This window comes from Chionomys nivalis, chromosome 8, assembly GCF_950005125.1.
Source record: "Chionomys nivalis chromosome 8, mChiNiv1.1, whole genome shotgun sequence".
NCBI lineage: Eukaryota > Metazoa > Chordata > Mammalia > Rodentia > Cricetidae > Chionomys > Chionomys nivalis.
This window is the reverse complement of record NC_080093.1, coordinates 82,272,262-82,283,789: the sequence shown is the minus strand read 5'-3', so window position 1 is coordinate 82,283,789 and position 11,528 is coordinate 82,272,262. Positions and strand designations below refer to the sequence as shown.

Genomic DNA, 11,528 nt, shown 5'->3' with positions numbered 1-11,528 from the left:
GTGGGTGCTGCTGCAAGCTGGGGCCAATGAGAGCCTATAGCTCCTCCTAATAGAAGAGAGACTGCAAACCACACCCACCCTCCACCAGCCATTTCTGCTCTCTCAAGCCACTCACACTGTATCTTTTGAGATCCTCAACATCCCTCTGGTAAACAAAAGAACAGTGGTGGGGGAGATGAAGGCAAAGTTGTTAGCAGGGCACTTGTGTCAGGGGCAGGACTAGACCCTGGGTCGACAGTCCTGGTGCAGTGTACCATTCTTCTCTTTTTTACAGAGACATCATGGTCTTTGGAAAGTTCCTCCCCTTTCTGGCTCTAAGCAGCCTGTGGATCCTGTGCCTGGCCAGCAGCCTCCAGGCAGCACCTTTGAAGTAAGTTAGCTTGAATCAGGAGGGCAGTCTGACTCCCCTCGTGTTGCCCCCGGGAACTGTCAACTCCGTGGTTCTGTAGTCCTCCCCCCCCCCTTGTTTTTGGGAAATCAGCGCCCTCATGTGGGCACTGACTGACCTCAGGACCTGAACACTAAGCACCTAGGGAGGAAGCAGGGACCAGGAAACTCGGCTGCTTATTTGGGGAGGAGAAAGGCAGGGAATGAGAATCTATGCTAGTTTTGCTCATCTCCACAGGCCAACCTTGGAGAGCAGCTTAGACCTGGCTACCCTCAGCGACCAGGAAAAGCGCCTCCTGGTGGCTGCACTGGTGCAGGACTACGAGCAGATGAAGGCCAGGAAGCTGGAGCAGAAGGAGCAGGAGACTGTCGACTCCAGGTAAGGCTCCTCCTCAACCTGGCCCCCATATATTCAGGAAGACCTATTCCAGAGAGGTACAGAGACACTGGCCAGCAGTTCCAGGAACTAAGTTAATTGTTCCCAGCCTCCATGGAAGTCCGAGGTTCCTAGTGCCACCAGAGGGACTCATACTGGTTAGACACATTAAAATTTTGTTTTCTCCTGAAACTCTTGGGAAAGGAAATGAGGAGATGCAGGATCGCTTACTGTGGGAGTTGGACTTGCGTCCACGGGGATGCACAGCTGCACAGGCTGGAGTAGGGACAGGTAAGTGTGACATCAGAGGGTAGACTTAGAATGCCAGGAGGTTTCGGCAGCTTTTTTCATAATGGCAAGAAGGCTTCGTTTCACATTTGCAAGGGGGAATTGTAAGGGTTCGAGGGGTCTGCGACAGGTCAAACAGTGTCTGAGGTAGGTCCAGGGCATCTGTAGAGGTGTGCACGTTGTTACAGGGTCAGCTGCCTGTGTGGCCCCAAGCCTGGAGACAGACCAACCATGGCCTGGCTCCAGCACCCAAGAAAAAGCATGCTGACCTGCATCCAAACTCCCTGTCGAGCATGAGAGACTGAACAGCACATGGATGCCAGAAAAAGTCATCCTTTTCCTCCGCCCTTCCCCACACTGTCCTGGCCCACTGCACCCCCAAGCCTTCCCCCATGGAGTCTGTGTGAGCTGACCTCCACCCACCCTCTGCCCCAGCATCTAGTCTCCCTGTTTGGTTTAACCTGATGAATGCCGGTGGAATCAGGCCCTGGTGGTATGGGAATCTAAACACAGGAGTTCTTGGCCTGTAGGTAGAGGAGCTGAATGACTTTCCTACCTTCTCTGGTGTGGACTTTGGTCTTGAAACATGGGCAAGAAAAGAACACAGCTGGTCGCTTGCAGAGGGCCTGAAGTGTCCAGGGTGCGAGCAAGCTCTTCCATGTCCTTCCTGGTTTCCTCTCTTGCTCCTGCTTTTGAACTTGCTGCGTGTGCATTCCTCTCTGTTGTTCTGAAGCTGGCAAGAGCAGCTTCCTGCGTGAATGAGAACCTCAGTGAGTCGGGGTGGGAAGGAAGAGGACAGAAGTCCTAGACCGTATCTGAGGTAAGAGAGTGAGGGAACCTTCTAGGGCATTTAGATAGCTATTCATTTTCTGCTTCTGAATGCTGAAATAAGCACAACCGTTCCATCTCACTTTTTTTTTTTTTGGAAAAATCAGAGTTATAATGATCATTGCTTTGGTCAGCTTCTGAAGCTTGTGAGTGGCCAGGGACTAAGAAACAGTTTTAGCATCAGGCAAGCTGGCACAGGGCTTGATGGGCTGTCTCTGTGATACAGCATTCGCAACAAGCAGCATGCTAAGGATCAGATAATCACGTCTGAGGAGAAGCTGGAAATGTTGTTCTCAGCAAGGTAAGAAGTGTGGTTTTTTTTTTTTTGTTGTTGTTGTTGTTTTAAATTTGGTCATGGTTTGGGGAAGAGTTACTGGTAAAGATTCTCAGGTCATTTCCCTGAACAGCTCTGATAAATGCACTTAGGAGAAATACTTACTGTTAAATGGCTTGTTGAAGGGATGGGGTTCTCAAGGGGTAGGCTCCTCCCCAACTATCACTGACAAGACTTATCTTCTCTTTCCATTCTGAATATCAGTGCCCAGAAGAGAGCCTGCAAGACTGCCACCTGTGTGACCCATCGGCTAGCCGACTTGCTGAGCAGGTCAGGGGGTATGGTGAAGAACAACTTTGTGCCCACCTATGTGGGTTCCAAAGGCTATGGCCGGCGCCGCAGGGACCTTCAGGACTGAGGAGCTAACAGCCCCCAGAATGAAGGTGATTTTGTACTCTGGGTTGGGAGAGGAAGGATTTGGGAGCTAAGCCCCACATCACGAAACCCACTGACAGGGGTATGGCCTTCAGAGTCCCTATGTCTAGTACTAGTCCTCTTCCTGAGATAATGACTTCCTTCTCAAGCTGAGCTTGAACTTGAAATCAGAATGGCAGGAGAGATCACAGGGAAGCAGTGCCTTGTTGCTGAGGAGAGAAAGGAAGAGAAATGTCTGGATCTGGAAAGGGGAGGGTCTGCAAACCTTACCTGTTCCGGTGCCTGACAGACGAGCCCAGATTCTGCAGGGCTCTACCCTTGTTGGTGTTCCCCAGTTTGGACCAGAGGGCTATGAGCTTACACACCACTACCAGCATATTTGGCTTCTCTTCTGTTTTTGAGAAGGTTTTGAGCAGCCCATGTTGGCTTCCGGCTCAGTATATAGAGGCTAGCTTTGAATTCCTGACCATCCTGCCCCAACTTCCAAGTGCTGAGATTTCAGGATCACCAGGACACCTCACATCCCTTCCAGTATTAATAAGGGACAGTGTTAGAAGGCTCCTCACACTCCAAATTCAGAATTCATAAATTCTATTTTGCAGAAGAGCTGCTAAATTATAAATTAGCTATGTTAGGGATGACTGTGGTTACCAACATGTCCATATCCTTCTTCTTTCCTCCTCTCCCTTCTTCTCCTCTCTCCTTTTGCCTTTTCTTCCTTCTCTTTTCTTTTTTCTTTCTCTTTATCTCAGGTTATGTGAAGCTGAACTCACCACGTCTATTAATTTTATTAACAAGGACCTGATGAGAAGGCCCCGTAGACACTGCGTATGTCTGTATCCTGATAGCTGCCGGAGAACATCACCCTTGTCACTTGAGAGGAATGAAACTGAGTATAAATGAGTTAATTCTGTGTTAGTTTGGGTCATTTTATGCTGAGTCTGTGGTCAGTCAATGTGATGGCGTCTCCCACTGGCTTCCCTAGCACAGGTTCTCTGAGAGTCACCCAACTGATGGTGGCAGCTCTGTTGACCCTTAGGGAGATGTGAAATCACTGCCTCTTGTAGCCTCTGGAGATTCTTGGTAGAGGAGATACTGTGCCTTCGTGTCTCAGAACATGATTGTACATTTATGTAAGGAAACGTCAAAATTGTATCATTTGTGAACTTCATCAAGATTAAAGCATATTTTGGATACATTTGTTTTGAGTCCCTGGTGGTCCATTTCAATTTGTCTTTCTATGTAATAATAATAATAATAATAATAATAATAATATTGTTGAGTGTTTAGTATTATTCAGTGTTCTAAGAAATTGTTATATACCTGTTAATTGACTTAATCTTCATGGTCAAGCCATAGAAAGATACCCACATTTGAGGAGATAAAGGCCCGGAGAGGAGAGATTCAAAGTCGCATTAATAGGCTGTGGAAGCCCTGTGATGGCTTTCCGAGCACACAGTAAAAACTACCACGCCTCATGTTATTAGCAATGTCTTTGACATTTTCCACAGATCTGTGAACCATTCTTTGGCCTTCCTGCTTTACATGATAGGCCCTTATATGGTGGAGCCACAAAAAATTTAAGCATATAATGTTCTAGTCCTTATATAGTACAAGGAAGTCTTTGTACCCTTTACTTGGTTTCAAGAAGAATCAATGGTTGTGTTGCTATATCGACAGTCCGTCTCCTCTTCTACCCAGTGTATTACTGTATAAGCAATATCTAGAAGGATTTCACCATGCATTTTCAAATTGGAAAGAAGCTGAACATAACCAAGGTCTATTAACAAGGAAAATGAGGACATTCGTCATTTCTTAATTCTTTACTCTAACATATGCAGTAATAGTTGATCATTTCCCCCGGCTGTTTGTACATCTACATATAAAATCTTGGCTGATGCTGAGTCTTTGTATTGCTTCTGGTTCATACCTTAAGGCCCATCTGATGTAGAGGTTCCTCTCTATCTCTTTACCTCCTGCAACTCATTGGCAAGAGAGGCTAGGTTACATGCACAATATCTTGTTGCATTGCTGTGGTGGGGTTAACATGCAGTTTCTGTGAAATGGCAGGCAGACCTAGAGCAAACGATGTGGAAGAAGCTGATGAGGCCAGAGATCAAACGGGGTGACTGATTATTATACTGGATTCCATAGGGCCCATTAAGGACCTTGGGCGTCTATCAGTCAAGTTCTAGTTGAAGAAGCAGATTACACTGGTCATTATAACTGGAAATATTTAATATAACAATGGCATTCATAGGTGTTAGAGTGCCAAAAAGACCAGAGAAAATATGCAGTACAGAGGTTACCATCTAGGGGCTAGCTGAAGGACTGAGAAGCTTGGAGAAGGATTCTTAGATCACTGAGAAGGAACATTAGCAGACCCTGGTAACTCTTGCTTAGTGCTGGGATGATGTAAGCTATCCTTAGAGTGCAAACGCAGAAATCACATGAGTGGGCAGGAGAGGAGGTACATCCAGAATGTTCTAGGGATCCAGAAAAACTAAGCCAAGCTAGGGATTGGAAACAACTTCATTGCCAGAGTAAGTCAGTACGTGAGTGACGCTGACTGAGGCAGAGGTGGAACATGGAAGGAGCAGGATCCTTCTTGGTTCTGGCTTCTGGTGTCCTTTTAGGAACTTCAGTTGAGAGAGTCTATAGGGGTCTAGCTGGCAGAAGGAATGTGCCTGGCAGAGTCCCGTTTCAGATCTCATTTCAGATATGTAATTTTAAATTTACATATTGAAAAGTTCATTCATTTTGGTGGGCAGTTCTGGGAGCAAATCCTTGAGCCATGGAATCAGCACAGAGAGGACATAAAGCAATTATGTCCCTCGCCAAATCCTCCTGAACTCAGTTGCTCCCTCAACCACAGTCTCTGCTGATCCGTCTCTAAGGCTTGACTCCTCCAGAACGGTACCTGTAGTTAGTACTTTCTCATAGGGACCACCAACCCACGAATAATTACATGGAGACTTATTATTAATTATGAAAGCTTGGTCTTAGCTTAGGCTTTTTCCCACCTAGCTCTCATAACTTAAATGAATCTGTTTCTATTAATCCGTGTTCTGCTACGAGGCTCAGTTACCTCCCCTCTGTACTGTATGTCCAACTTCTTCAGTATCTTGCTGGGATCTTTCTCATGCTGTGCAGATTGATTCCAAGTTCTTTGCTCTTTGCTCAGAAGTCCTGCCTGTTCTCTCCTGCCTAGCTACTGGCCATTCAGCTCTTTATTAAACCAATCAGAAGGTACCTTAGGCAGAGACACATCTTTAAGTATGTGTCTTAACATACTTAAAGAACAATTATTTTGCAACAGTCGTAAATGGAGTCAGTATGAAGTCTTGAGTCTGAATTCTTTTCCTTCACAGAGTACATTCGAGATTTTCCTATGTCATGATATATATCACTTGTTTAGTTTTTGAGTTGTGAAGTGTAAAACACTGTAGAGATGAACCCCATTCCATGCACGATGTCCCAATGAACGTCACTTGGGTTGTTTCTAGATTTGGACACTTGTAAGTAGAGGTAAACCTCCACGGGCAAATCTGAAGTGAAGATAAATGATATGGACGAATGAGGGTCCTACAGAGACACGCCCGTATTCTAACTATCAGAACTGATGAAATGCTATTTTTATTTAGAAAAAGGTTTTGGCAGGTATTGTTAAGAATCCCCAAATAAGATTATTTTGGTTCGTTCAGGAAAGTTGTAAGTCCTATGTGTTCTTAAAAGTAAAGAAGGCACACAGAGAAGATGACATGAAGCGGGAGACAGAGGGGGTCAAATCAAGGAAGTGAAGGAAAGCACACGAGCCTGGGACTGCTACTGAAGGGAGCTGAGAGAGTCCAGAACCCACCCTCTGAGGCCCTAGAAGGAGCACAGACCTTGCCGGTATCCACATTTTTGGACCTTTGGCCTCTAGAACTGAAAGAGAACAAATTGCTGTGGTTCTTTTTTTCTAACTGATTTTGTGGCAATTTGTTTTGGCAGCCACGGAAAAATAACACAATAAACTGATTTATTTTGGGAAATACATGACATGGGGATTGCCAGATCATTTGGTGAGTATGTATTTAGCTTAATAGGGAAATCCCGAATGGTCTACTGTTTTGCAGTCTCACCAGCCACACATGGAAGTCCTGATATTTCAAAAGATTGTATTTCAAGTAAAACCATTGGTTTAATGTGAATTTCACCAACCACTAAAGGTGGGTTTTTTGTTTTGCTTTTTTGTCCTGCGCTTCCTTGACATTTGTTTATCATTTTTGTTGGAGTGTCTATTCAAACACTAAGGTTTTATCTGGTGATTTGCTTTACTGTTGTTGAGCTTTGAAAGTACTTAATATGTTATAGATGAAGGATTTTTGTAAGATGCACAATTTCAAATATTTCCACCTAGTTTTTTAAATTATTTTTTTCATTGTTTTAGTATGTTTCATAGAGGAAAAGTTTTAAGATTTTTATGAAGTTTAATTTATTAAGATTTTTAAAATTTATGAATTTTAGTTTAGTTCATATCTAAGAACTCTTTGCCCAACTCAAAGTCATGATAACTTTGTAGTTTCTCACAAAACATACACTTTTCTGGTTTACATTGAGCTCTGTGATGCATTGAGGGTTAGTTTTAGTATAAGATGGGAGGCAGAGGCTGAAATTTTCTTACCTTGTAGATATCCAGTTTTTCTGGAGTTGTTTATTAACAACAGCGACTGTTTCACCTCTCCCCTGTCATTGTCCCTTGTTGGGTTTGTGAAGGTGTGTCTCTGGATTCCCAGTTTGGACTCCTTGATGTTTGGCCACCATCATCTTTATCCTGTAGGATTAAAGCAAGAATGTAAGTCAGGGCACATGGGTTTATTCCACACTCACAGCACTCTGCAAGATTATATTGGTTATTTTGGATTATTCCTCTTTCCTGACACACTTTGGAGTCAACTTGTAGGTCTCTAAGAAACTTCTGGGGAGAATTTGGTTGGGAGTTCTGTTAGATTAGAAGCTCAGTGTAAGGGGGGACAGCCTATTAGTAAAGTTTACCTCGACTAACCCGTGAGCACCTCAGAATTCCAGCGATTTAGGACTTTGATTTCTTCCATTAATAACTTTTTGTTTCTGGCATGAGGATCTTGTTAGATTGGTAATTGTGTTTTTGGTGTTAAAGAAGTGGTGCTTAGATTTCTTTAAGTTTCCAGTCCTTCATCACTACTGTAAGACATTGTGAAAGTCTGACCCTAAGTTCTGTGACTGTGCAAGGCTCATGTGAGCATTGCTCTAGGTGCTACTGTTTCTTTGCCGTTTTCTCTAATACTTAGCACGTGTGCACGTTGCACTAGGTTCTGTTGCCATTTTTCCTGCACTTGATCCTAGCCAAAAGGCCAAGAAGTGATACATTTCATTGAGGATATTCTGTATACACACGTTTTCTGCTAGTTAAGTCACTTTTATTTTAGTTTTTCTCTAAAACTAACCTACCTCTTGTTGTGTCTCAAACCCCTGACAAAAGGCTAAGGCGCCCACTTAACAGAACAAAGTGGAACTGACCACTCTGTTCACCCAGTTTCCCTCAGTCCCTACCTGTTAAAGTTTCCTTCTGACTGGCATACCCAGCCCCATGTTGGGTTGAGCTCCTCCCCCCGCCCCAGCTGCCCTTCCCTGTATAATCTGACCCTGTTGGTTACCTGGTCCTTTTGTCTACTCTTTACCTTCCTGGCCTATTGGTGTGGCTCTCCCTCCTCTCCCCCACCCACCACATGGCTCCATTATGTTTCCTCTGCACTCTCCCAGTTATCCCAGCCTCCAGTCATGCTCCTCCTTCTGTCCACAATAAACCTTTTCCTCCACCATACCTAGGAACAGCTCTGTCCTTTCCTTTTTTATTTCTCTTTTTATTCACCTCTCATTTTCTTTTTATATATTTTCCTCTTATTCTTCTATCATACATTACACCCAGAATGCAGTTTCCCCGCCCTCCACTCTTCCCAGGCCCACCCCCATACCCCCTACCGCCATGCCTTCCCTCTCCCCAGATCCACTCCTTCTCTGTTTTCCTTAAAAACAAAAAACAAAGACAAAACAAAAAACAGGTCTCCTAGGGACATCAACCAATATCAACAAGTTACAATAGTACTAGGTACAAGCAATCATATCAAGGTTGGACGAGGCAACCCAGTAGGAGGAAAAGGGTTCCCAGAGCAGGTCAAAGAGTCAGTGACACCCCCTCACCCCCACTACCACATACACACTCCCAGTGTTGGGAGTCTCACAAGAATACCCAGCTACAAAATCATAGCATCTGTGCAGAGGACCTAGCTCAGACCCATACAGGGTCCATGACTGTCACATCAGTCGGTGTGATGGATCACCTTAGAGCCCTGTTTAGTTGGTTCTGTAGGCTGTGTTCTTGCAGAGTCCTCAGCCCCTCTGGCTGCTGCAGTCCTTTCCCTTGATCTTCTGTGGGGTCCCCCTGACTCTGCCTAGTGTTGCCTGTGGGTCTCTGCATCTGTTCCCATCAGTTGCTGCCTGATGCCTCTCTGGTGACAACTGGGCTAGGCACCAATCTATGAGCATAGCAGGATATTATTAGTCATCATTTCATTGAAGTTTTCCCTGGTTGTGTTTGGTTCTATACTGGGTCTCTGGGCTGTCCAGCCTTTGGTCAGTGTCAGGTATGGGTTCCCTCTCATGACATGGGCCTCAAGTTGGACCAGTCATTGGTTGGACACTCCTACAAACAAGTTCTGTTCCATTTTTACCCCAGCACATCTTGAAGATAAGACAAATTGTAGGTCGAAGGTTTTGGGGCTGGATTGGTGGAGCCAACCTCAATACCTCAACTGGGTATACCTTGCCTTGTTATAGAAGATGGCCAGTTGATACCCCACATCCGCCAGTACTGGAATTCTTTGATAGGGTCATTCTGGAAGATTCTAGGGGGTTTCCACTGTACTATGTTTGCATATTGCTCCCAAATGTCCCCCAATTTCAGTTGTCTCTCCCAGTACTCTCTCCGTCCGTCCCCCAGTCTGCTCCCTCTTATTTCCATCTCCACACACCACCAATCCACTCACAAAATCTATTCTATTTCCTCTTCCCATGAAGATCCATGAGATCTCCCCTAAGCCCTCTGGGTCTGGGTTGTTTCACTCAGGCTGATTATTTCTAGTTCCATCCATTTGCCTGCAAATTTCATGGTGTCGTTATGTTTAATAGTTGAGTAATAGTGTAAATGTACTATACTTTCTTTATCTAGTCTTCTGTTGAGGGATAAGTTGTTTGTGACTACTAAAAACAGAGCCATTATAAACACAGCTGAGCAAGTATCCTTGTGGTAGTATGGAGCATCCTTTGGGTATATGCCCAAGAGTGGTATGGCTGGGTCTTGAGGTAGATAGATTCCCAATTTTCTGCAAGTTTGCACTCCCATCAGCAATGGAGGAACACTGCCCCCCCCCCCCCATTCCATATCCTCACCAGCAGGAACTGTCACTTGTGGTTTTAATCTAAGTCATTCGGACAGGTGTAAAATAGAATCTGAAAGTAGTTTTGACTTGCATTTTCCCGATGGATAAGGATATTGAACATTTCTTTGAGTGTTTCTCAGTCAGTTCAGATTCCTTGGTTGAGAATTCACTCTTTAGATCTGAACCCCATTTTTAATTGAATTTAATTGGTTTGTTGATGTCTATTTTCTTGAGTTCTTTATATATTTTGGACATTAACTCTTTGTCAGATGTGGAGCTTGAGAAAATCTTTTCCCATTCTGTAGGCTGCTGTTTTGTCCTATTAATGGTGCCCTTTTCCTTACAGAAACTTTTCATGCAGAGGGCCATGGGGGTATACATGGGGATACAGCAGGTGACAACTAGTATTTAGCAAGTCAACCCACCAAACATAATTCCAGTTAGGGCGCCCCACTTGCCAAAGCCGTAGGGTTACTGAGTGTAAATGACTAGCTGTTCCTGCTTGTAATTTCTTTCATGAACCACTTCATTCCTTCCCTAAGAACTACATTCCTTTCCTAATAGCAGCTTTTGCTGTATTCCCACTGCTTGTGTGTTTATCTTGTGAGAACATTTCATCTTTTGGGCACACATATAGCTGTGGATGGTCAGGAAGATGATTTCTTCTTAATTGTATAATTCTGTTAAATAGAAACATTACTAGGATATTTTACATTACTCAGACTGACAGAGGATTCTTAGTCACGAAGGCAGCCTTTACACAGACAGCTAACTTTAGACTCCAGAACAAATGCCCCTGGAGATGAATATCCGTTTGCCCTTAGAGACAAATACATGCGATCATTTTTCTACGTGTTTCCTGGTTCAAGGTCAAGATAGAAGGAACCTTAGTGGACAAAGCTTCCTGTAGCAGTTGACATTTTGCACGTACTCCCAGTCTCAGGATTAAGGTTCGGCCAATTGGTTACTATCTGGGAACCCTCACCAATTTACAGCTACGTGCATGAGTCAATGTGACACTCTTAGCCTGAGAAAAACTATGTGATCTCTCCTGTGATATGAGAATGGGTCAGGCCCTGGAAACTTGTCCAGAGTTTATCTGTGAGAGGAGCAGAGGCAGTGTAGAGAGGGGGGCTGTGCAGAGGTATGAAGAAAGTGGCCGTGGAGGGAGAGAAGTGTGAGAGAGTGAGTGTGGGTGTGAGAGCAGATGCGTGTGTTGAAAGGGAGATGTAGCAGAGGGTATAGCGAGAGAACTGTGCAAGAGAGACGTAGAAGGGGTGTGAGAGAAATGTGAGGGATGTAAGAAAGAAAGAGACGTAGTTATATGGGGTGAATGAGCAAATGACATAGTAGTGTGTGAAGGAACGTGGCAGGGTAGAGAGAAAAATGGGTGTGGAGGAGAGATGTGGAGCTATGCAAAAAAAGAGATGTAGCAGACTATAGAGATATGTAACTGTGCTGGAGAGAGATGTATATATGC

At 44.4% G+C, this 11,528-nt stretch overlaps 1 protein-coding gene across 1 annotated transcript; it reads left to right on the top strand.

The window, feature by feature from the left end:
* Positions 1 to 281: 281 nt before the first annotated feature.
* On the top strand, positions 282 to 2,571 carry Calcb (calcitonin related polypeptide beta). The gene is made up of 3 exons (XM_057778743.1): positions 282 to 370; positions 626 to 766; positions 2,418 to 2,571. The coding sequence occupies exons 1-3, from the start codon at positions 282 to 284 to the stop codon at positions 2,569 to 2,571; spliced, it is 384 nt and encodes a 127-aa protein (XP_057634726.1).
* Positions 2,572 to 11,528: the final 8,957 nt, after the last annotated feature.

What these genes read in the sequence shown, in the direction of transcription:
- Calcb (XM_057778743.1), top strand. Translation starts at nt 282, where the DNA reads ATGGTCTTTGGAAAGTTCCTCCCCTTTCTGGCTCTAAGCAGCCTGTGG. An exon ending in CTCCAGGCAGCACCTTTGAA is followed by an intron (nt 371 to 625) that starts GTAAGTTAGCTT and finishes TCATCTCCACAG; the next exon opens with GCCAACCTTGGAGAGCAGCT. An exon ending in CAGGAGACTGTCGACTCCAG is followed by an intron (nt 767 to 2,417) that starts GTAAGGCTCCTC and finishes TCTGAATATCAG; the next exon opens with TGCCCAGAAGAGAGCCTGCA.